This window comes from Haliotis rufescens, unplaced genomic scaffold, assembly GCF_023055435.1.
Source record: "Haliotis rufescens isolate VD_foot unplaced genomic scaffold, xgHalRufe1.0.p SCAF_14, whole genome shotgun sequence".
NCBI lineage: Eukaryota > Metazoa > Mollusca > Gastropoda > Lepetellida > Haliotidae > Haliotis > Haliotis rufescens.
The window spans coordinates 17,905,059-17,931,412 of record NW_025963824.1 but is presented as its reverse complement, the minus strand read 5'-3'; the positions used below and the strand labels follow the sequence as shown (position 1 = coordinate 17,931,412).

General features: G+C 46.7%; 2 protein-coding genes across 7 annotated transcripts in view; one reads left to right on the top strand and one right to left on the bottom strand.

Moving 5' to 3' along the window:
• Nucleotides 1-8,945: 8,945 nt before the first annotated feature.
• Nucleotides 8,946-23,314, bottom strand: LOC124124493. Of its 3 annotated transcripts, none has more exons than XM_046487673.2 (7): nt 23,184-23,314; nt 16,701-17,239; nt 16,096-16,290; nt 12,776-12,917; nt 10,079-10,306; nt 9,790-9,876; nt 8,946-9,097 (listed from the first exon to the last, which is right to left on the bottom strand). In XM_046487673.2, exons 2-7 carry the CDS (start codon nt 16,894-16,896, stop codon nt 9,025-9,027), a joined length of 921 nt encoding a protein of 306 aa, XP_046343629.2. In that variant the 5' UTR covers nt 16,897-17,239; nt 23,184-23,314; the 3' UTR covers nt 8,946-9,024. The 3 variants fall into 3 exon arrangements, with proteins under 3 accessions (XP_046343629.2, XP_046343630.2, XP_046343628.2); XM_046487674.2 differs by lacking the exon at nt 23,184-23,314 and adding an exon at nt 18,834-18,896; XM_046487672.2 differs by lacking the exon at nt 23,184-23,314 and adding an exon at nt 17,650-17,889.
• LOC124124494 overlaps nt 22,995-26,354 on the top strand; it is a 15,774-nt gene continuing 12,414 nt past the window's right edge. For 2 of the 4 annotated variants that reach the window (XM_046487677.2, XM_046487675.2), the window contains exon 1: nt 22,996-23,142. The gene's annotated coding sequence lies outside the window, so the exon portion shown is untranslated. Of the gene's footprint in view, nt 23,143-26,354 lie in introns of all 4 variants that reach the window. The other 2 variants (XM_048395093.1, XM_048395094.1) reach the window with 2 other exon arrangements.

Sequence of the window (26,354 nt, the reverse complement as noted above, 5' to 3'; positions counted from 1 at the left end):
CCTGACTACAGAACGTTAACGACGACGTCTGTACACATGTACGGCGTCCACACGAGGCGCCCGTCCAGACGGCCAGTCATGACTACAGAACGTTAACGACGACGTCTGTACACATCTACGGCGTCCACACGAGGCGCCCGTCCAGACGACCAGTCCTGACTACAGAACGTTAACGACGACGTCTGTACACATCTACGGCGTCCACACGAGGCGCCCGTCCAGACGGCCAGTCCTGACTACAGAACGTTAACGACGACGTCTGTACACATCTACGACGTCCACACGAGGCGCCCGTCCAGACGGCCAGTCCTGACTACAGAACGTTAACGACGACGTCTATACAAATCTACGGCGTCCACAAGAGGCGGTCTTGACTACAGACGCCGACGTCTTCAATGGTGCAAACAACACTTTGTTTGTTTGTTTGTTGGTTTGTAGGTTGTTTAACGCCGCACTAAGCAATACTCCAGCTATATGACAGGAGTCTGTAAATAATCGAGTCTGGTCCAGACAGTCAAGTGATTGCCATCATGAGCATCCATCCACGCAATTGGGATACGATGACATGCCTCAACCAAGTCAGCAAAACTTTACCGCCCGATCTTGTTACTTGCCTCTTACGACAAGCATAGTCGCCTTTTCTGGCAAGCATGGGTTGCTGACTTCAGACCAATTCTACCCCGGATTTGCACGGGTCGCAAACAACACTTGCGGTGGACAGCACGTCACGCGAGAAGGACCCTCTTCACTGACGAGCCACGTTCCCTCTTAATTTCAAAGTGGTTCCCTGGCCTGCAAATCATCAGACAAGTAGATGAAAAGGTACCACGTTTGCAACGTCTTTCAAATCTCTTCCAACATCGTTGCACGAACTGCAGCTTATCCTACCTCAGGCCCTTGTTGGAGGTAGCCTAGATGAGGTGATGGCGTGGAGACATCTGGAGGTGCACAAGGTGGACCCACTCGCTGCTGACTGTGTGAACTTGCCTCTGAGCCCCTTGTGTGACATGACCCACTCGCTGCTGACTGTGTGAACTTGCCTCTGAGTCCCTCGTGTGACATGACCCACTCGGTGCTGACTGTGTGAACGTGCCTCTGAGTCCCTCGTGTGACATGACCCACTCGCTGCTGACTGTGTGAACTTGCCTCTGAGTCCCTCGTGTGGCATGACCCACTCGCTGCTGACTGTGTGAACTTGCCTCTGAGTCCCTCGTGTGACATGACCCACTCGCTGCTGACTGTGTGAACGTGCCTCTGAGTCCCTCGTGTGACATGACCCACTCGCTGCTGACTGTGTGAACGTGCCTCTGAGTCCCTCGTGTGACATGACCCACTCGCTGCTGACTGTGTGAACTTGCCTCTGAGTCCCTCGTGTGACATGACCCACTCGCTGCTGACTGTGTGAACGTGCCTCTGAGCCCCTTGTGTGACATGACCCACTCGCTGCTGACTGTGTGAACTTGCCTCTGAGTCCCTCGTGTGACATGACCCACTCGGTGCTGACTGTGTGAACGTGCCTCTGAGTCCCTCGTGTGACATGACCCACTCGCTGCTGACTGTGTGAACTTGCCTCTGAGTCCCTCGTGTGGCATGACCCACTCGCTGCTGACTGTGTGAACTTGCCTCTGAGTCCCTCGTGTGACATGACCCACTCGCTGCTGACTGTGTGAACGTGCCTCTGAGTCCCTCGTGTGACATGACCCACTCGCTGCTGACTGTGTGAACGTGCCTCTGAGTCCCTCGTGTGACATGACCCACTCGCTGCTGACTGTGTGAACTTGCCTCTGAGTCCCTCGTGTGACATGACCCACTCGCTGCTGACTGTGTGAACGTGCCTCTGAGTCCCTTGTGTGACATGACCCACTCGCTGCTGACTGTGTGAACTTGCCTCTGAGTCCCTCGTGTGGCATGACCCACTCGCTGCTGACTGTGTGAACTTGCCTCTGAGTCCCTCGTGTGACATGACCCACTCGCTGCTGACTGTGTGAACTTGCCTCTGAGCCCCTCGTGTGACATGACCCACTCGCTGCTGACTGTGTGAACTTGCCTCTGAGTCCCTCGTGTGACATGACCCACTCGCTGCTGACTGTGTGAACTTGCCTCTGAGTCCCTCGTGTGACATGACCCACTCGCTGCTGACTGTGTGAACGTGCCTCTGAGTCCCTCGTGTGACATGACCCACTCGCTGCTGACTGTGTGAACTTGCCTCTGAGTCCCTCGTGTGACATGACCCACTCGCTGCTGACTGTGTGAACGTGCCTCTGAGTCCCTCGTGTGACATGACCCACTCGCTGCTGACTGTGTGAACGTGCCTCTGAGTCCCTCGTGTGACATGACCCACTCGCTGCTGACTGTGTGAACTTGCCTCTGAGTCCCTCGTGTGACATGACCCACTCGCTGCTGACTGTGTGAACGTGCCTCTGAGCCCCTTGTGTGACATGACCCACTCGCTGCTGACTGTGTGAACTTGCCTCTGAGTCCCTCGTGTGACATGACCCACTCGGTGCTGACTGTGTGAACGTGCCTCTGAGTCCCTCGTGTGACATGACCCACTCGCTGCTGACTGTGTGAACTTGCCTCTGAGTCCCTCGTGTGGCATGACCCACTCGCTGCTGACTGTGTGAACTTGCCTCTGAGTCCCTCGTGTGACATGACCCACTCGCTGCTGACTGTGTGAACGTGCCTCTGAGTCCCTCGTGTGACATGACCCACTCGCTGCTGACTGTGTGAACGTGCCTCTGAGTCCCTCGTGTGACATGACCCACTCGCTGCTGACTGTGTGAACTTGCCTCTGAGTCCCTCGTGTGACATGACCCACTCGCTGCTGACTGTGTGAACGTGCCTCTGAGTCCCTTGTGTGACATGACCCACTCGCTGCTGACTGTGTGAACTTGCCTCTGAGTCCCTCGTGTGGCATGACCCACTCGCTGCTGACTGTGTGAACTTGCCTCTGAGTCCCTCGTGTGACATGACCCACTCGCTGCTGACTGTGTGAACTTGCCTCTGAGCCCCTTGTGTGACATGACCCACTCGCTGCTGACTGTGTGAACTTGCCTCTGAGTCCCTCGTGTGACATGACCCACTCGCTGCTGACTGTGTGAACTTGCCTCTGAGTCCCTCGTGTGACATGACCCACTCGCTTCTGACTGTGTGAACGTGCCTCTGAGTCCCTTGTGTGACATGACCCACTCGCTGCTGACTGTGTGAACGTGCCTCTGAGTCCCTCGTGTGGCATGACCCACTCGCTGCTGACTGTGTGAACTTGCCTCTGAGCCCCTTGTGTGACATGACCCACTCGCTGCTGACTGTGTGAACTTGCCTCTGAGTCCCTCGTGTGACATGACCCACTCGCTGCTGACTGTGTGAACGTGCCTCTGAGTCCCTCGTGTTACATGACCCACTCGCTGCTGACTGTGTGAACTTGCCTCTGAGCCCCTTGTGTGACATGACCCACTCGCTGCTGACTGTGTGAACTTGCCTCTGAGTCCCTCGTGTGACATGACCCACTCGCTGCTGACTGTGTGAACTTGCCTCTGAGTCCCTCGTGTGACATGACCCACTCGCTGCTGACTGTGTGAACGTGCCTCTGAGTCCCTCGTGTGACATGACCCACTCGCTGCTGACTGTGTGAACGTGCCTCTGAGTCCCTCGTGTGACATGACCCACTCGCTGCTGACTGTGTGAACTTGCCTCTGAGTCCCTCGTGTGACATGACCCACTCGCTGCTGACTGTGTGAACGTGCCTCTGAGTCCCTTGTGTGACATGACCCACTCGCTGCTGACTGTGTGAACTTGCCTCTGAGTCCCTCGTGTGGCATGACCCACTCGCTGCTGACTGTGTGAACTTGCCTCTGAGTCCCTCGTGTGACATGACCCACTCGCTGCTGACTGTGTGAACTTGCCTCTGAGCCCCTTGTGTGACATGACCCACTCGCTGCTGACTGTGTGAACTTGCCTCTGAGTCCCTCGTGTGACATGACCCACTCGCTGCTGACTGTGTGAACTTGCCTCTGAGTCCCTCGTGTGACATGACCCACTCGCTGCTGACTGTGTGAACGTGCCTCTGAGTCCCTTGTGTGACATGACCCACTCGCTGCTGACTGTGTGAACGTGCCTCTGAGTCCCTCGTGTGGCATGACCCACTCGCTGCTGACTGTGTGAACTTGCCTCTGAGCCCCTTGTGTGACATGACCCACTCGCTGCTGACTGTGTGAACTTGCCTCTGAGTCCCTCGTGTGACATGACCCACTCGCTGCTGACTGTGTGAACGTGCCTCTGAGTCCCTCGTGTTACATGACCCACTCGCTGCTGACTGTGTGAACTTGCCTCTGAGCCCCTTGTGTGACATGACCCACTCGCTGCTGACTGTGTGAACTTGCCTCTGAGTCCCTCGTGTGACATGACCCACTCGCTGCTGACTGTGTGAACTTGCCTCTGAGTCCCTCGTGTGACATGACCCACTCGCTGCTGACTGTGTGAACGTGCCTCTGAGCCCCTTGTGTGACATGACCCACTCGCTGCTGACTGTGTGAACTTGCCTCTGAGTCCCTCGTGTGACATGACCCACTCGCTGCTGACTGTGTGAACTTGCCTCTGAGTCCCTCGTGTGACATGACCCACTCGCTGCTGACTGTGTGAACTTGCCTCTGAGTCCCTCGTGTGACATGACCCACTCGCTGCTGAGCGCGTGAACTTGCTTCTGAGCCCCTCGTGTGACATGACCCACTCGCTGCTTACTGTGAACTCAGAGTCCCTCGTGTGACATGACCCACTCGCTGCTAACTGTGTGAACTTGCCTCTGAGCCCCTTGTGTGACATGACCCACTCGCTGCTGACTGTGTGAACTTGCCTCTGAGCCCCTCGTGTGACACGACTCATTCGCCGATGACGGCAGCGCTTTTCATATTTACTGTTTGTTCATTGTTCTTCATTGATCTTTCCCTAACTCCATCCATGCCAGTTGTTTGACCGATTCTATTTGTCTTTGCTGAACTGTTGCATTTGGGTAAACATGTCAGGCTGGTTTCATTGAATTCAAGGAAGGTGTGTTAGTTATCTATCTATCAGCGACGTGAAGATGGATAAGGGTGTGTGTATATTGAGATTCTACGACTGCTTCAGCCAGTTGCCATCATCGGTGCAGCGGGGCATCAATACAACTGAAGCGTGTGGTGGAGACGAGTATCTGTTGAGGGAGTTTGGCCTAACGCCGTTTTGAACAGTATTTCTCTTCTATCCATGCGATTCTGCTCGATATGGGAGGAAGCCCGAAGTGGTGCCGGTCAAGGATTGCCCACTTCAATGAAACCAACGATGGTTTTGAGCGACAAACCAATTAAGAATCGTGGACATGAACCAATGAGCAGTGGATCGAAACAGTCGAACTACGGGATGTCAAGGAATGCCTACACGGGACATAGAATCCACAATTGTGACAGTCGGGTGGGTTATATTCATTATTACCTTAATAACCCAAATTGGTCATCTCTTAACACTTGTGAAAGTGCTCGTCACAAAACGGCCCGTCAGCAATGCATAACGTGCTCCACCCTGAAGTAGGTTTATCCCTACACTTAGCGAACATCAAGCTCTAAATGTGATGGCGGAGAGACGTCGGCTGGCGAACAACGCATGAATATTTGAAGGACACTCATCTGTTGTCTACCTCCCCATCCAGCAGGCGATGATGCTAGCTGAAAACGACCTATGACAAGGGCACTGCGATGCCACTTCTCTTTAAAGTAAGGTGCGGCGGCCTGACATCATGTGTTTCATGTTTACGAAAGATCACGCATGTGAACACGAAACGTTTCGTCAACTTGGAGCCTGGACCTGAGACCACTAATACACTCTCATGTCCAATGGCACGTGCTGCTCTTCGGTGCTCGTCGGAATTGTTTTGAGAAGAATATGATTTCTAACATTGCAGTTTTGTGATATGTAACTTGTATTGTTGAGGGGAAACAGTCCTACTGTGTCGCCTCATCCCAAATTGTCCGGTCATTCTGAACCATATGCAGTTACACAGGTTCATTCAGCTAAACAGACAACCAGCTGCAGATGCATTTATAGAATATTGTGTGCGTATGTATGTGTGTGTGTGTCTGTGTGTGTGTCTGTGTGTGTGTCTGCGAGTCTGTGCATTCTACCAATGACAACATCACGCACTGACTTAACTCGACCTGAAAAAAACATGCAACAGTTTACAGTTCTCTTTGACCCATGTTGTGGCACCCACTTCGACAGCATTTTGAATAATTTTAGAGAAGCAATCTCATTTGGTCGCAGGCTGCTCACGGTATTCAGACAAACGTTCTTGTTGTCGGAAATCCAGTGTAGACTACCTGCCAACGATACAGACAGATGTTCTTGTTGTCGGAAATCCAGTGTAGACTACCTGCCAACGATACAGACAGATGTTCTTGTTGTCGGAAATCCAGTGTAGACTACCTGCCAACGATACAGACAGATGTTCTTGTTGTCGGAAATCCAGTGTAGACTACCTGCCAACGATACAGACAGATGTTCTTGTTGTCGGAAATCCAGTGTAGACTACCTGCCAACGATACAGACAGATGTTCTTGTTGTCGGAAATCCAGTGTAGACTACCTGCCAACGATACAGACAGATGTTCTTGTTGTCGGAAATCCAGTGTAGACTACCTGCCAACGATACAGACAGATGTTCTTGTTATCGGAAATCCAGTGTAGACTACCTGCCAACGATACAGACAGATGTTCTTGTTATCGGAAATCCAGTGTAGACTACCTGCCAACGATACAGACAGATGTTCTTGTTGTCGGAAATCCAGTGTAGACTACCTGCCAACGATACAGACAGATGTTCTTGTTATCGGAAATCCAGTGTAGACTACCTGCCAACGATACAGACAGATGTTCTTGTTGTCGGAAATCCAGTGTAGACTACCTGCCAACGATACAGACAGATGTTCTTGTTGTCGGAAATCCAGTGTAGACTACCTGCCAACGATACAGACAGATGTTCTTGTTGTCGGAAATCCAGTGTAGACTACCTGCCAACGATACAGACAGATGTTCTTGTTGTCTGTCAAGCCAGTGTAGACTACCCAACAACGATACAGACAGATGTTCTTGTTGTGTGTCTAGCCAGTGTAGACTACCTCACAACGATACAGACAGATGTTCTTGTTGTCTGTCAACCCAGTGTAGACTACCCAACAACAATACAGACAGATGTTTTTGTTGTCTGTCAAGCCAGTGTAGAGTACCTAGCAACGATGCAGACAGATGTTCTCGTTGTCTGTCAAGCCAGTATAGACCACCAGGCAAGGATACAGACAGATGTTCTTGTTGTCTGTCAAGCCAGTGTAGAGTACCTAACAACGATACAGAGAGATGTTCTTGTTGTCTGTCAAGCCAGTGTAGACCACCAGGCAAGAATACAGACAGATGTTCTTGTTGTCTGTCAAGCCAGTGTAGACTACCTAACAACGATACAGAGAGATATTCTTGTTGTTTGTCAACCCAGTGTAGACTACCCAACAACAATACAGAGAGATGTTCTTGTTGTCTGTCAAGCCAGTGTAGACTACCCAACAACAATACAGACGGATGTTTTTATTGTCTGTCAAGCCAGTGTAGAGTACCTAACAACGATACAGACAGATGTTCTCGTTGTCTGTCAAGCCAGTATAGACCACCAGGCAAGAATACAGACAGATGTTCTTGTTGTCTGTCAAGCCAGTGTAGACTACCTAACAACGATACAGAGAGATATTCTTGTTGTTTGTCAACCCAGTGTAGACTTCCTGCCAACGATACAGACATATGTTCTTGTTGTCTGTCAAGCCAGTGTAGACTACCCAACAACGATACAGATAGATGTTCTTGTTGTCTGTCAAGCCAGTGTAGACTACTAGACAACGATACAGATGTTCTTGTTGTTTGTCAAGGAAGTGTAGACTACCAGACAACGATACAGACAAATTTTCTTGTTATCTGTCAAGCCAGTATAGACCACCAGACAATGATACAGACAGATGTTCTTGTTGTCTGTCAAGCCAGAGTAGACTACCAGAGAGTGATACAGATAAATGTTCGCGTTGTCTGTCAAGCCAGTGTAGACTACCAGAACACGATACAGACAGATGTTCTTGTTGTCTGTCAAGCCAGTGTAGACTACCTAACAACGATACACACAGATATTTTTGTTGTCTGTCAAGCCAGTGTAGAGTACCTAACAACGATACAGACACATGCCTCGTTGTCTGTCAAGCTAGTGTAGACTACCAGATAACGATACAGACAGATGTTCTTGTTGTTTGTCAATCCAGTGTAGACTACTTAACAACGATACAGATAGATGTTCTCGTTGTCTGTCAAGCCAGTGTAGACTACCAGACCACGATACAGACAAATGTTCTTGTTGTCTGTCAAGCCAGTGTAAACTACGAGGCAACGATTCAGACAAATGTTCTTGTTGTCTATCAAGCCAATGTAGACCACCAGACAACGATACAGACAAATGTTTTTGTTGTCTGTCAAGCCAATGTAGACCACCAGACAACGATACAGACAAATGTTCTTGTTGTCTGTCAAGCTAGTGTCCATGTTCTATCAAGTCAATGTCCCAGTGCAGACAGCCAATAACGATAAAGTCGGATGTTCAATGTTCAGTTTCCACGTTACTTCAAGTCGGTTTCCATGGCATGTCCTGACATTTTCCACGGCTTGACAAATTAGTTACCATGTTATCTTAAGTTAGTTACCAAGTTTTATCAGGTCAGTTTGCACGTATTGTCAAGTCAGTTTGCACGTGTTGTGAATTTATTGTCCATTTAATGCCGAGGCAGTTTCCATTTTTTTGTCCGTTTAGTGTCAATGCTTTGTGAAAGTTGTCAAGTCAGTTAGCTCTCGTGGAGATGCCAGATAGACAAAACCTCGCGATCTCATAGCACCAGTTTGTGAGTTAAGAAAGAGATTTATTTCCCATTCAAATTTCTATATACATTTAATATACAAAACAACACAAGTCAGTTTGGCTTTAAAATGTCGTTAGTTGTTCCGAATCTTGAATCTCTTGATCCGTCACCTGTGACCGGGGAATTTTTCCAAATCTGAAAATACAACAAACCTTGAAATGAATAACAATGCATGCACTAGCTACGTGCCCTTGGCGGACGTGAATATTACAATTAACATGCCAGTTCGGGTAAACTTTCTTAAATGTTATACCGCTAGATTTACGGTAATAATGTCTCCTGAAATAATACACTGTAAATCCAAAATCCTTAATTCACCCGAAAACTGCACGTGAACCATCGTGTTCATATCTTAGTGGCTACATTGACATTGCTCACATCAGCTGGCAGAACGTATCAGATGTTTAGTGGCACAGAATGATGTTTACTACACTTTAACAAAGGCTTCAATAGTTTTTCTTTTCTTCAGTTTTGTTTTATATGTTTTGATACTGTCCTGATAATGTCCAGGTAGTACGTATGGATCTCTTCCTGGCTGTTCCTGACATAAAGTGGATCCTTGTTCATCTGGACGCGTGCACATAGGATCAAGAACACGACTGGCGGAGTTTGCAACGTATATATACTTAGCACAGAATGATAAGATTTTGCCACTTATTATCCTAACTGATTGTTACACAATTGTTAGCAGTCCGAAGATTCATTGTTGTCGACTATTTGGAGACCCCGTGAACCCTGTAGTGTCAATTCAAACTGTTGCTTCAGTTGTTGGGCAAACCCTTCTAAGTGACGTCTACACGCTGCCACACAGTGTGTCTAGCCCTCACCTGCCATAGTCGTAGTGGTCGTGGGCCTGTAGGCTCATCGTGCTCCACCTCATCTCCTGGTTCTGGCATTGGTCTTGTAACCGCCGGCTTAAATGAACACAGTTTAAAATCATAACAAAACGACGTTCATGTGAAAGAAAAGCAAAGTAAGAATATATCACAGGTGGTTTGCAACGCAACTGTAAGCTTCCTTCACTCCTGTTTCTTCCCATCCGTAACCTTAATCCAATCCCAACAAACGCCCCCCCCCCCCCCCCACACACACACACACTCACTCCTCCCCACTCACTTGATCAGCCAAGGAGAGTCGTACACCCGTTCCGTAAGCTCTTCCCGACTCCGCCATCTTGCATACACATCCTCGTAGAAGCCAGGATTGACGAAAGAACTGTAGACCTCTGGTTTTGCGTAATGGTCACTGGTTGCATCTGACCGTGTTCTGTTGAGGATGTTCACGGAGTAGTATGGGCTGATCGACTCGTGGTCAGTTGTGTCCGCCGTGACGCCGGATGATGACCTGGAGATGTTGGGAATCAGGAGCTTCAAGGGCAATTCTTCACACACATGACATTCTCTATTGCTCACCAGTAAAGTTGTTGTACGTGAGATACACTTAAAAACAGACATATACGTTGCTCAGTTTCGTACGACGCGTACAACAATCCACATTCAGTGAGTTAACCAACCATGGTCCTTATTTTGACCGACTCCCAGCTAGGTGAAACACAGGGGACCGGCTGTCTTCTCTGCCTCAGCATCGAAATGGGGGTTACACGAAGGAGTACTGGGGACCTATCCCTCGTCGAATCACCACGGGTTACAATCTTGAAGTGGACGTTTATTAGGCGTTTGGTACAGACGATGTTCATAGTATCGACCACTGGTTTGACTATTCCAGACTCATACTTCCAGACTGAGATATAGCTGCAATACACATAGCTCATATAGACATAGCCGAAACAATGACAGCGTATGTAACCTCTCTCGATCCAAATACAGTTCAAGTGTCGATGCTGACTGCCCAACTGTGGTGGTCTAATGACTTACTGCTTAACTGTGGTGGTCTAATGACTTACTGCTTAACTGTGGTGGTCTAATGACTTACTGCCCAACTGTGGTGGTCTAATGACTTACTGCCTAACTGTGGTGGTCTAATGACTTACTGCCCAACTGTGGTGGTCTAATGACTTACTGCCTCACTGTGATGAACTAATGCCTTACTGCCTCACTGTGATGAACTAATGCCTTACTGCCTCACTGTGGTGGTCTAATGCCTTACTGCGTCACTGTGCTGGTCTAATGACTTACTGCCTCACTGTGATGGTGTAATGACTTACTGCCTCACTGTGATGAACTAATGACTTCCTGTCTCACTGTGGTGGTCTAATGACTTACTGCGTCACTGTGGTGGTCTAATGACTTACTGCCTCACTGTGGTGGTCTAATGACTTACTGCCTCACTGTGATGAACTAATGACTTACTGCCTCACTGTGGTGGTCTAATGACTTACTGCATCACTGTGGTGGTCTAATGACAGATGACTTACTGCCTCACTGTGGTGGTCTATTGACTTACTACGTCTCTGTGTTGGTCTAATGACTTACTGCCCAACTGTGGTGGTCTAATGACTTACTGTCTAACTGTGGTGGTCTAATAACTTACTGCGTCACTGTGGTACCTATTGACTTACTGCCTCACTGTGATGTTCTAATGACTTACTGCCTAACTGTGGTGGTCTAACGACTAATTACTGCCTACCTGTGGTGGTCTAATGACTTACTGCCTCACTGTGTTGGTATAATAACTTACTGTCACACTGTGATGAACTAATACCTTACTGCCTCACTGTGGTGGTCTAATGCCTTACTGCGTCACTGTGGTGGTCTAATGACAGATGACTTACTGCCTCACTGTGGTGATCCATTGACTTACTACGTCACTGTGCTGGTCCAGTGGTTTACTGCCTTAACTGTGGTGGTTTAATGACTTACTGCCTTAACTGTGGCGGTCTAATGACAGATGACTTACTGCATCACTGTGGCGGTCTAATGACAGATGACTTACTGCCTGACTGTGGTGGTCTAATCACTTACTGCCTTAACTGTGGCGGTCTAATGACAGATGACTTACTGCCTCACTGTGGCGGTCTAATGACAGATGACTTACTGCCTCACTGTGGCGGTCTAATGACAGATGACCTACTGCCTCACTGTGGTGGTCTAAAGACAGATGACTTCCTGCCTCACGGTGATGGTCTAATGACTTACTGCGTCACTAAGATGGTATAATGACTTACTGCCTCACTGTGGCGGTCTAATGACTTACTGCCTCACTGTGATGAACTAATGCCTTACTGCCTCACTGTGGCGGTCTAATGACAGATGACTTACTGCCTCACTGTGGCGGTCTAATGACAGATGACTTACTGCCTCACTGTGATGGTCTAATGACTTACTGCCTCACTGTGATGAACTAATGACTTACTGCCTCACTGTGGCGGTCTAATGACAGATGACTTACTGCCTAACTGTGGCGGTCTAATGACAGATGACTTACTGCGTCACTGTGCTGGTCTAATGACTTACTGCCTCACTGTGATGGTCTAATGTCTTACATCCTCACTGTGATGAACTAATGCCTTACTGCCTAACTGTGGTGGTCTAATGACTTACTGCGTCACTGTGGTGGTCTAATGACTTACTGACTCACTGTGATGGTGTAATGACTTACTGCCTCACTGTGATGAACTAATGATTTAATGCCTCACTGTGGTGGTCTAATGACTTACTGCGTCACTGTGGTGGTCTAATGACTTACTGCCTTAACTGTGGCGGTCTAATGACAGATGACTTACTGCCTCACTGTGGCGGTCTAATGACAGATGACTTACTGCCTCACTGTGGCAGTCTAATGACAGATGACTTACTGCCTCACTGTGGCGGTCCAATGACAGATGACTTACTGCCTAACTGTGGCGGTACTTACCCGTCCTCGGTCTTCCTGGACTTGGAACAACAGACGAACTTGCAGAGGAGAATGGTGACGACCATGATGATGAGCGCGCTGCAGCCTGACAATACCGCGATGACTAACCACTTGGACATCGGCAGGCCCACTTTGATAGTGCCTGTGTAAGTTGAAGGAACAGTGGCTGGGTGCTAGGAAATATTATATAACATTTCGTTTTGGACAAGACCCCACATGATGGACGGGTAGACTCAGAGGTACACAAGAAGCACGTATACATAAGTACAAATCACGGATATCATAACGGGAATATCCACCGGGGGACTGACCAGTTGATACGACTGCCGTTGATGTTATCTAGGTGGTCTATAAAGAGGTACCAAATCCAAGGTATCCTGTTATATCTGGGTGTTAAATATTGAGGTACCAAATCCAAGGCACCTAGAGTTATCTAGGTGTCAATATTGAGGTACCAAATCCAAGGTGTCTAGTGTTATCTAGGTGTTCAATACATAGGTTTCAGATCCTCGTTACTAGTGTTATCTAGGTGTTCAATACATAGGTTTCAGATCCTCATTACTAGTGTTATCTAGGTGTTCTATACATAGGTTTCAGATCCTCATTACTAGTGTTATCTAGGTGTTCTATACATAGGTTTCAGATCCTCATTACTAGTGTTATCTAGGTGTTCTATACATAGGTTTCAGATCCTCGTTACTAGTGTTATCTAGGTGTTCTATACATAGGTTTCAGATCCTCATTACTAGTGTTATCTAGGTGTTCTATACATAGGTTTCAGATCCTCATTACTAGTGTTATCTAGGTGTTCAATACATAGGTTTCACATCCTCGTTACTAGTGTTATCTAGGTGTTCTATACATAGGTTTCACATCCTCATTACTAGTGTTATCTAGGTGTTCTATACATAGGTTTCAGATCCTCGTTACTAGTGTTATCTAGGTGTTCTATACATAGGTTTCACATCCTCATTACTAGTGTTATCTAGGTGTTCTATACATAGGTTTCAGATCCTCGTTACTAGTGTTATCTAGGTGTTTTATACAGAGGTACCAAACCCTAGGTGTCTAGTGTTATCTAGATGTTCTATAGGGAGGTTTCAGATCCTCGGTACCTGGTGTTATCTAGGTGTTTTATACAGAAGTACCAAACCCTAGGTGTCTAGTGTTATCTAGGTGTTCTATAGGGAGGTTTCAGATCCTCGGTACCTAGTGTTATCTAGGTGTTCTATACAGAGGTACCAAACCCTAGGTGTCTAGTGTTATCTAGGTGTTCTATACAGAGGTACCAAACCCCAGGTGTCTAGTGTTATCTACGTGTTTTATACAGAGGTTCTAAACCCTAGGTGTCTAGTGTTATCTAGGTGTTTTATACAGAGGTACCAAACCCTAGGTGTCAAGTGTTATCTAGGTGTTTTATACATAGGTACCAAACCCTAGGTGTCTAGTGTTATCTAGGTGTTTTATACAGAGGTACCAAACTCTAGGTGTCTAGTGTTATATTGGTGTTTTATACATAGGTACCAAACCCTAGGTGTCTAGTGTTATCTAGGTGTTTTATACAGAGGTACCAAACCCTAGGTGTCTAGTGTTATCTAGATGTTCTATAGGGAGGTTTCAGATCCTCGGTACCTGGTGTTATCTAGGTGTTTTATACAGAAGTACCAAACCCTAGGTGTCTAGTGTTATCTAGGTGTTCTATAGGGAGGTTTCAGATCCTCGGTACCTAGTGTTATCTAGGTGTTCTATACAGAGGTACCAAACCCTAGGTGTCTAGTGTTATCTAGGTGTTCTATACAGAGGTACCAAACCCCAGGTGTCTAGTGTTATCTACGTGTTTTATACAGAGGTTCTAAACCCTAGGTGTCTAGTGTTATCTAGGTGTTTTATACAGAGGTACCAAACCCTAGGTGTCAAGTGTTATCTAGGTGTTTTATACATAGGTACCAAACCCTAGGTGTCTAGTGTTATCTAGGTGTTTTATACAGAGGTACCAAACCCTAGGTGTCTAGTGTTATCTAGGTGTTTTATACAGAGGTACCAAACCCTAGGTGTCTAGCGTTATCTAGGTGTTTCATACAGAGGTATCAAACCCTAGGTGTCTAATGTTATCTAGGTGTTTTATACAGAGGTATCAAACCCTAGGTGTCTAATGTTATCTAGGTGTTTTATACAGAGGTTTCAGATCCTCGGTACCTAGTGTTATCTCTGTCATCCGTCCATCACATCTGAATGAACACAGGACCGCCTCCGTGGTCTAGAGGTAGAGCGTCCGCCCGGAGAGCGGAAGGTCCGGGGTTCGATCCCCGGCCAAAAGACGTTAAAAGATAGTACTTGTTGTTACCCTGTCTGGCGCTCGGCATAAAGTGGCTAAAACAAGACTGGTCGGCTCTGAGTCAGTATACTGTGTCTGAGTGGGGTATTCATGTTAAACTGCGGCATGGTTTCTCAGTGAGCTAGCACTATAAATCGGCATCAGTCCGGACTAGTACAAGCAGCCACGCAAACACACACACGTACATGCACGTCGCTATATAAGTGCAATAATCTTGGACGCGACGTTAAACCCCATTTCACCTCACCTCTGAATGAACACGACATCTATACATACATCTTAAATAGTTAAATAAATATACTCAGATTTATTCCGTTCATATTCTCCATAATCACGTACTTACTATTATATTTAAGACATAAACGACGTGTGGGTGTTGTTTATCGTACAATAAAACACTGCAGAGGCATTAAACGTTCTTCATTGTTCGTTGGGATTTATCACGTAGCTATCTTATATTGCAATATATATAATACCTCCGATAAATGGCAAAGAACAATAAACAAACCTCCATGAATATCTCCCTTCACTGTTTTATTGTACGATAAACACCCAACCACCCCCGCGACCCTGATCAAGCGATCCCGTTAGTCGCCTCTTACGACAAGCATAGTCGCCTTTTTACGGCACGCATGGGTTGCTGAAGACTTATTCTACCCCGGGTCTTCACGGGTCGGCAGTGGACGTATATGCCGTGAAACTCCCATACACTCAACTCTGTTAACTTGGCTATCACATGGACATAGCTTTTGGCGATGTAACTATAGACTATATGGTGTAATTATCGACAAAATTCCAAATATTTTACACGCACCTATCAATTCGACTTAATGGGGTTTTATGGTGCGACATATCGTAGTTCGTCTTTGACCTATCGTTTCATACAATTTCTTTAAACAAGTGCTATCAAAACCACACAATCCCAAACCAACGGATATTGATATTATACCCTTTAACGACAGCCAGTGTACATGAATCAACAAACCTTCACAGTGCGGCTGCGTGCCATTCCATACTCCATTCTCCCGACAGCGTAGCACAGAGGGCCCGCGCAGTTTGGAGCCGTCTTTACACGAGATGTTGACGATGGTGCCTACGTCACGACTCTGTGAACTGGCAGACAGCTTCTCGTCGTACCAGCCGGACTTGACGCCGATCTGCGGACACTGGACAATGTTGCCTGCCAACGAGGAAGCAAGTCATTGTTAGGTTCGATACCTCCTCCCAAGTTGTTGTTGAGGAAGAAATATGACTAAATGTCAAAAAGCATACAGCTTCAGTTAACCTCAGACTGATGTACAAGGGATATCAGCCTCGGTCGAGACGCTATATCCTTAAGAGTACATCTATCGTTGTAGTCAAATGCTTATAACCCATATTAGACCATACGTGTAACTAGCATAACTTAACATAATAGCTTTGTCCCCATAGGATTTCACCTGTCAGTACTGACTTTAACTTCCCACAAATTTAAATTTGGAATAAACAGAAAGTGTTTTTCTCTGAAGGCGATACACATCTATCACAATGTGAAAGAAATCCATGCTCCCTGTTTACTAAGACTCAGTTTCCACGTGAGTGTGTACTCACCCCAGGACGTCACTGCATCTACAGTGGTGTATGGAGGTTGCGGGGTTGCAACGACGGACGGCGCCGTGATCTGTGACATGTTCTGTAGAATGGGTGGAGTGGAGGTCAAGTTGAACACAGGACCAGATACAGTGGGAGACAGGGTACTGCCGTTCATAGGTCCCAGGGCATTGGCGAAATCGAATGGAGTGCCCATGTCGACTGATTAGTAACACAGATCGTAAGATGTTTGTTTCCTGTCCACAGAGATTTCAAACACCGAGGTTGCGTCTTCGACTGTACGTCAGAAGTAATCCATTTCAGAACAACACCAAGAACAACAACAGCAACACATTTTCACGAAAGGTAATCCGTTAACACGTTCCTTCCAGCTGAGATTTTCCGAAAATATACCGTCGTCTGCTGGTGTGATGAACGCAGCACGTGACACGTGCTGTTGTCAGACGACACAAAACAAGATGGCGGCTGTGCCTGCGGGGCTTTGATTGACTCACGTAACGTCGTCCTCCACTTCCTAGTTACACCCAGCTTGGGCTGGTCTGTGGTGAACACACACAACAACATGAATAAACAGCTAGAGATCTATGCAGACAGAAAGAACAAAAAACAGAATGTGTAATAACGAGTTATCCATCCGGAGTGGCAGGTGGCAGTTACGTTACAGACGCCTCCGCCGCACTACTGGCGACTGACGTTGTGTGACATAGTCACTAAAACGACACCGAGTACCCGACCACGGGAGTATAACTGCTGCGGCAACAACGGCAAGTGAAATGCGCCTTTAACAACATTATTGTTATTCGTACGTTTACCATACAGGTTACCACTATATATTACATTTGTACAACTGTACACCTGATCCCGACATGTTGCCACAATGAGTTACTGACGTTGAATCGTTCTGCTCTCATGACCTGTTTGGAAAAACAGAACGACAATCGGAACTCACCTTCTCTCCTCTGTCAGTGTAACAGGATCCTAAACTACTGCACTGTTACTGTAGAGTTACTGTAGAACTACTGTAGAATTACTCCTCAGCTAGTGAAGAGTTACTGTAGAATTACTCCTCAGCTACTGTAGAGTTACTGTCGCGGTATCGTAGAATGACTGTTGGTTACTGTTGAGTTACTGTAAGTAGCATCGTGCCAAGGTACAGGCGACACCGTGAGATCTAGCGTCGCGCCTCCTACACAGCTCCACACACCCCAGTCATGCCCCGGAGCTATCGTAAAACATGTGATTGACGTCGGCCCGAAGTCATTAATTACCTGATCAATTTCATTGGCACTTGTAAGCACATCAGAAGACGGAAGCATGAGGTTTTTAGTTTTATTATTTAATAGCTTGGAGATATCGGATGTGTGTATATTTTGTCCTTGGAGGAAGATAGACGGAGCGAAACCTATAACTACCTGGATGTAGCCCGTACCAAGTGATGCTTTAAGTATGACGTCACACCTAGTGACTGAATGTTATTACCAGTGCAGCCACGAACATTGGCTACAGGTTTAGCTGGATATTAAAGACAACATATAAAACGGCCATTTAGGAATAATCATTACATTTAGAAACAAACATTATGAAAACATATGCTGTCACCATGACAACACTCTTCTCAATCTTCGTCGTTTTCACACCTGTCCCTCATGTCACATGTCACGTAACGAGAATTTAACTATGTACTTGCAAATATATATCTGCTCGCATAGCGTGTGTGTTAGTGTCTGTATGTGAGAGAGAGAGGGAGACAGAGAGAGAGAGAGAGAGAGAGAGAGAGAGAGAGAGAGAATAAGACACGTAAACATACATTACACGTGCAATAACTTGAAGTTGTGTTGTTTATAGATATGTAGTGTTTTTAATGAATTTCTCACAACAAAGCCAGTGACATATTCTGTCAATTGTGCTACAAGGTGCGGAAAATCATAGCCCCACGTGCCTCAGACAAGGTGGACACACGGTCCTGCTAAGTGTGGTCATCTCAACCTAAACATACCGGTGCCAAGTAATCATTTCATTATTAAAACACGTCAAAAACAACGCTTACGTTGATTATTCATACTTCATATATTTTCCTTACAACATGCAACATGTCAATAAAGGAAGCCATCTTTGACTGACTGTATCACCCACCGAACTGATGCTGCACGACAGCCCTGCCCCTGGCGCGTGAACAAGTCCCAAGTTGAAGCTGGGATCATCCAAATGTCCTGATCAATCAATTGCCGTTTAACCATAGCCATCAATCACCCACCTGCCATCACGTGGTCGGCGGAGACGGTGTGCTGGGTGCAGTTGATGCCGCTGGGGGAGGGGAAACTGTGTTCGTGGGAACATGGAACTAATATGACTTTAATGGTTTGTGTTTGTGTCATAATGGTGGTGTGGTGTCAGACAGTTGTACTGGTGTGAAGAGGCAGGACACTTCCACGTTCTTACTGCATAAACGTTTATACATATAAACGTCAACAATTCACAACAGTTAAATACACACAATGCCAGTAATATTTATATGTCATAGTTCATCACGCATTTTCCCCGATGTGAACGTGGGCCGAAGTGAATGGCTACAAGCACCTGTAGTGCAGTGGGGCACCCTGGGTAATCTCCTGTCAGTAAACTCTTCTGAACAGAAGACTTGAAAGTTGCTGTGGCGTTGTATGCCGAACTGTGAACGTCATGTTCAGCTATGTCAAGCCCGACGGAACGTACTTAGTGGTGGTCGCTTTCTCCACGACTTGAAGGTACTCTTTCTGGTGTCTCGTATTCCTCTAAACCCTGGCTTCGTTTTTTGTAAACATAATTGGGTCGTAGAATGAAAACAAATGTCATTACAAACTCCCTAGTTTTCATTAGGCATGTTTGCGAAATGTGACGGAACTTTTCAATGTTTTTGCACACTGTTGAGTTCCGAACCGCATTGGTCATATTTCACTCGTCTGGGTCAGGAGAAGAGTTAGTGATTGTGTTTGTGAACTGTGATTATTAAGTTCGGTGGTCACACAACAGTTTTACACATGACTATTTTGCACATTCCTGATCCAGCGCATCCGTTTAGCAACACATACAGTAGATCGCCTCGGTGTGTCTTGCTTCAGAGATACCCGTGACAGTCAGTAGTGAGTACCTCCACCTTGTATAGCCAGCACTGGATCGCATCCAAGGACTGTCTCTTGTATTCAAACACATCTGTGACGTCACTCCATTGTTTTGCCGCTCTATTGTATTTTAGGAATGGGCAGTTGGTTATCAGGTGTTCATGCCACACTATATTCAACCAACAGTTCCGTTAAGGTAATAGGAGGATTTCATTTATTTGATGTTAAGAGTATATTGGACAATATATTCCCCAAAAGAATGTTTTGTCAATGTCCAAAAGAAGGAATGTATTTTGGCGGAAATATATTTTGTTTTGCAACTGAAGTAAATTAATTTAAATAGTGTCCGAAACAGCGGGGTTTATGTTGTGTCTATCATATTGTGTGATATCTATGCCGCCCATTATATTATGGGTTATCACTACCGTCCATAATGCCGCCTCCGTGGTCTAATGGTAGAGGTCTGGGGTTCGATCCCCAGCCGCGTCATACCAAAAGACGTTAAAACATGGTACTTGTTGTTACCCTGTCTGGCGCTCGGCATTAAGGGGCTTAAACAAGGACTGGTCGGCTCGGAGTCAGTATACTGTGTCTGAGTGGGGTATTCATGTTAAACTGCGGCATGGTATCTCAGTGTGCTAGCACTATAAATCGGCATCAGTCCGGACTAGTACAAGCAGCCACACACACATACGCGTACATGCACGTCGCTATGTAAGTGCAATAATCTTGGCCGCGACGTTAAGCCCCATTTCAACTCACCAAAAAGGTCAGACACAAGATCGTCCAAGATCGGGAAGACCAAGGGTCACAACGCCAGTTGATCACCTCTACATCCGGACAATCCACCTGCGGAACCGATACGTGACACCCCATTAGCAGACGAACAATCTGCAATAATCTTGGACGCGACGTTAAACGGCATTTCACCTCACCTCACCGTCCATAATAGTGGTTGTTCGTTTGTTTGTTTGTTGTCTAACGCCTTACTCAGCAATATTCCAGCTTTATGGAGGCGGTATGTAAATAATCGAGTCCAGACATTCCAGTGATTGACATCATGAGCATCGATCCACGCAATTGGGATACGATGACATGCGTCAACCAAGTCAGCGAGCCTGACCACCCGATCCCGTTAGTCCCGTTAGATATGTGTGACATCTGTACCGTCCACTATATTGTGTGACATCTGTACCGTCCACTATATTGTGTGACATCTGTACCGTCCACTATATTGTGTGACATCTGTACCGTCCACTATACTGTGTGATATCTGTACCGTCCACTATACTGTGTGATATCTGTACCGTCCACTATACTGTGTGATATCTGTACCGTCCACTATACTGTGTGATATCTGTCTGTGGCGGTGTGAGTGCCAGCCAGAACCGAAGGTAAGAGGAAAACGAAGGCCTGGCTCATCTGAAGGTTCAACTCAGGGTTTAACCTTGACCTACAAAACTAGAGTTCCCGAGGACCCCCAATGAATAATGTCAAGGGTCCTTACAGGAAGTATGAGGGTCCTGTAAAGTGGTGAAATGATGTTGTGTACTGAACTGTAAGATTTGATAATTTCTTTAATTACATAAACTGTATATTTGTCATGAATTTGGTACAATTACTATAATTGTGCGTCCTTCGTTACACAATATATATTTGTTTCTGTGACATTCTATATATTTATGTGTGGCGTACGACTCTGGCCGGTTCAACAGTGACACGGCTCGCACACCTTCCACACCCATGCTAGACCACCCGGGGCACCACCCCCGGGCGGACACGGACAGCCTGGGGCCGGCCACACCTACCCAGCTCACCCTGACGACACTGATAACGAGTAACACGGCTGTCAGCCTGGCTTAGAGTATCTCTAAAAAGCAGATAACGCCAGAAGTGTAAACTATCTCAAAGTCAGGATGAAGTTTCATACAGAAATTAATTACAGCCAAGTAGTTAGTGACATCTTGTGTCACAAACCTGCCGCTAGTTCAGAGGCACTGATGATCCGTCATATTTGTACATTTCAACCATATGTTTGTATTACATTTGTCTGAACCTTCCGTGTTGAAAACAAACCTCCTAGCTGTTCGTCGTTGGATTACATCGCAATCTCATTAAAATAAGACCTCAGTTCTCGCTACCGCTAAACAAAGATCTGAAGACATCCCATTAGGGGTCACGTCAGAACGACCTTTGATCCGACCAATCAGAGCGTCACTTACCAGATCATGAAAGTGACAGTCGGAATGTGATTTCTAATCATACAACCTCGAAAACATTAACACGGGATATTCCGAACGATAGTTACGGGTTTAACGACTGAATCCATACAATCTAGACCATCTATTAGCCATACCGCATGTTCTTTTGTTCGGGTTTCAAATTTGTAATCGAGAATTTGTTAAAATATGTTTCGAAGCGTAGTCGCCAGTTTGAAATTAGTGCCGTAAAGCACGAGAAAGCTGCCTTCTGATTGGTCATTCCATTGGTCGGTCAAAGTTCACGCAAGGTCGTTCTGACGTGACCCGTAATGGGATGTCCTCAGATCTTTGTTTAGCGGTAGCGAGAACTAAGATCTGATTTTAATTAGATTGGATTACATCATTACTAGCTTTATTCTGGGTCTATATTCTGGAAATAACATTAAGTGTCAATGTCATACTGTAGATGACTTTTCTCTGCAGAGCAAACTAAGGATCCATGTGTAGACGCTCACACTCACGCACGCACACAATACCGCATTCTCACACACAGCAAGGACACACATGCACGCGCGCACATGCACACAAACACACACACAGCACGCGAGCACACGCGAACACACACACACCCAGACACACACACGCATGCAGGCACACACAGACACACACACGAGCTCACGCACCCGCACACACGTACACGCACCACACAACAGACACACACACAACACACACACAACACACACACACACACACACACACACACACACACACACACACACACACACACACACACACACACACACACACACACACACACACACACACACACACACACACACATACATATCTCCATCCATTGTATCGGTGTGTCTGTGTGTGTGTATGTGTGTGTGTGTGGTGTTGTGTGTTGTCTCTGAGGTCGGAGTTCCCAGTTAAAGACACTTTACGACTGACATTTAACAGACATTGGGAACAAAACCACCCCCAAACATACAGCATGATGACATTTGAGCACTACTGTTCAGGGACAGCGTTGTGGATGTCTTACGGTATGACAGTCGTGTTATCTCGTTGAATAGGACACCGTGCATGTTGGTTGTTAGAATCAGGAAGTTGAGAGAACTGCAATGTACGTATAGCAGAGTAAGTAGTACAATAGCCACACATGCAATATGTAAACTTACCACTGTCTCTCTGCCCTCACAGTCACCTTCCTCAATGTTTCCACCCTCGGTCTCACCACACTCTGTCTAACTGCCTTCAATCTCGCCAACCTCAGGATCAGCACCCTCAGTCTCCTCGACCTCAGTCTCACCACCCTCAGTCTCACCACACTCTGTCTAAACGCCTTCAATCTCGCCAACCTCAGTCTCCCCACCCTCAGCCTCTCCTTCAACAGTCTCTCCGCCCTCGATGTCTCCACCCTCGATGTCTCCACTCTCAATATCCCCACTAACAATGTCTCCATACCTAGTCTCTTCACCCTCAATGTCTCCACCCTCAATGTCTCCGCCCTCAATGTCTCCTCCACCCTCAATGACTCCACCCTCGATATCTCCACACTCGATGTCTCCACACTCAATGTCTCCTCCACACTCAATGTCTCCGCCCTCAATGTCTCCACCCTCAATGTCTCCACCCTCAATGTCTTCACACTCAATGTCTCCACCCTTAATGTCTCCACACTCATTCTCTCCACCCTCAATGTCTCCACCCTCAATGTCTCCACACTCAATGTCTTCACACCCAGTCTCTCCACCCTCAATGTCTCCACCCTCAATGTCTCCACTCTCAATGTCTCCACCCTCAATGTCTCCACCCTCAATTTCTTCACACTCAATGTCTCCACCCTCAATGTCTCCACCCTCAATGTCTCCACCCTCAATGTCTTCACACTCAATGTCTCCACCCTCAATGTCTCCACCCTCGATGTCTCCACACCCAGTCTCTCCACCCTCAATGTCTCCACCCTCAATGTCTCCACTCTCAATGTCTCCACCCTCAATGTCTCCACCCTCAATTTCTTCACACTCAATGTCTCCACCCTCAATGTCTCCACCCTCAATGTCTCCACCCTCAATGTCTTCACACTCAATGTCTCCACCCTCAATGTCTCCACCCTCGATGTCTCCACACTGGATGTCTCCACACTCAATGTCTCCACACTCAATGTCTCCACCCTCAATGTCTCCACCCTCAATGTATTCACACTCAATGTCTCCACCCTCAATGACTCCACACTCAATCTCTCCACCCTCAATGTCTCCACACTCAATGTCTCCACACTCAATGTCTTCACACTCAATGTCTTCACACTCAATGTCTCCACACTCAATGTCTCCACACTCAATGTCTTCACACTCAATGTCTCCAAACTCAATGTCTTCACACTCAATGTCTTCACACTCAATGTCTCCACACTCAATGTCTCCACACTCAATGTCTTCACACTTAATGTCTTCACACTCAATGTCTTCACACTCAATGTCTCCACCCTCAATGTCTTCACACTCAATGTCTCCACCCTCAATGTCTTCACACTCAATGTCTTCACACTCAATGTCTCCACACTCAATGTCTTCACACTCAATGTCTCCACACTCAATGTCTCCACACTCAGTGTCTTCACACTCAATGTCTCCACACTCAATGTCTTCACACTCAATGTCTCCACACTCAATGTCTTCACACTCAATGTCTCCACCCTCAATGTCTTCACATTCAATGTCTTCACACTCAATGTCTCCAGGCTCAATGTCTCCATACTCAATGTCTCCACCCTCGATGTCTCCACACTCAATGTCTCCACACTCAATGTCTCCACACTCAATGTCTTCACACTTAATGTCTTCACACTCAATGTCTTCACACTCAATGTCTCCACCCTCAATGTCTTCACACTCAATGTCTCCACCCTCAATGTCTTCACACTCAATGTCTTCACACTCAATGTCTCCACACTCAATGTCTTCACACTCAATGTCTCCACACTCAATGTCTCCACACTCAATGTCTTCACACTCAATGTACCCACACTCAATGTCTTCACACTCAATGTCTCCACACTCAATGTCTTCACACTCAATGTCTCCACCCTCAATGTCTTCACACTCAATGTCTTCACACTCAATGTCTCCAGGTTTAATGTCTCCATACTCAATGTCTCCACCCTCAATGTCTTCACACTCAATGTCTCCACACTCAATGTCTCCATACTCAATGTCTCCACCCTCAATGTCTTCACACTCAATGTCTCCAGGCTCAATGTCTCCACACTCAATGTCTTCACACTCAATGTCTCCACCCTCAATGTCTTCACACTCAATGTCTTCACACTCAATGTCTCCAGGCTCAATGTCTCCATACTCAATGTCTCCACCCTCAATGTCTTCACACTCAATGTCTCCACACTCAATGTCTCCATACTCAATGTCTCCACCCTCAATGTCTTCACACTCAATGTCTCCAGGCTCAAGGTCTCCATACTCAATGTCTCCACACTCAATGTCTCCATACTCAATGTCTCTACCCTCAATGTCTCCAGGCTCAATGTCTCCATACTCAATTTCTCCTCCACCCTCAATGTCTCCACACTCAATGTCCCCAGGCTCAATGTCGCCATACTCAATGTCCCCAGGCTCAATGTCGCCATACTCAATGTCTTCACCCTCAATGTCTCCACACTCAATGTCTTCACACTCAATGTCTCCACACTCAATGTCTTCACACTCAATGTCTCCACACTCAATGTCTTCACACTCAATGTCTTCACACTCAATGTCTCCACACTCAATGTCTCCACACTCAATGTCTTCACACTCAATGTCTTCACACTATATGTCTTCACACTCAATGTCTCCACACTCAATGTCTTCACACTCAATGTCTCCACCCTCAATGTCTTCACACTCAATGTCTCCAGGCTCAATGTCTCCATACTCAATGTCTCCACACTCAATGTCTTCACACTCAATGTCTTCACACTCAATGTTTTCACACTCAATGTCTCCACCCTCAATGTCTTCACACTCAATGTCTCCACCCTCAATGTCTTCACCCTCAATGTCTCCACACTCAATGTCTCCATACTCAATGTCTCCTCCACCCTCAGTGTCTCCACACTCAATGTCCCCAGGCTCAATGTCTCCACCCTCAATGTCTTCACACTCAATGTCTCCACACTCAATGTCCCCAGGATCAATGTCTCCATACTCAATGTCTTCACCCTCAATGTCTCCAGGCTCAATGTCTCCATACTCAATGTCTCCTCCACCCTCAATGTCTTCACACTCAATGTCTCCAGGCTCAATGTCTCCATACTCAATGTCTCCACCCTCAATGTCTCCACACTCAAT

Coding starts and splice junctions, on each gene's coding strand:
- LOC124124493 (XM_046487673.2), bottom strand. CDS start 16,896: ATGGGCACTCCATTCGATTTCGCCAATGCCCTGGGACCTATGAACGGC. Junction 12,918..16,095: donor CACGCAGCCGCACTGTGAAG/GTTTGTTGATTC, acceptor CAACTTACACAG/GCACTATCAAAGTGGGCCTG. Junction 9,098..9,789: donor GACCACTACGACTATGGCAG/GTGAGGGCTAGA, acceptor TTGTATTTTCAG/ATTTGGAAAAATTCCCCGGT.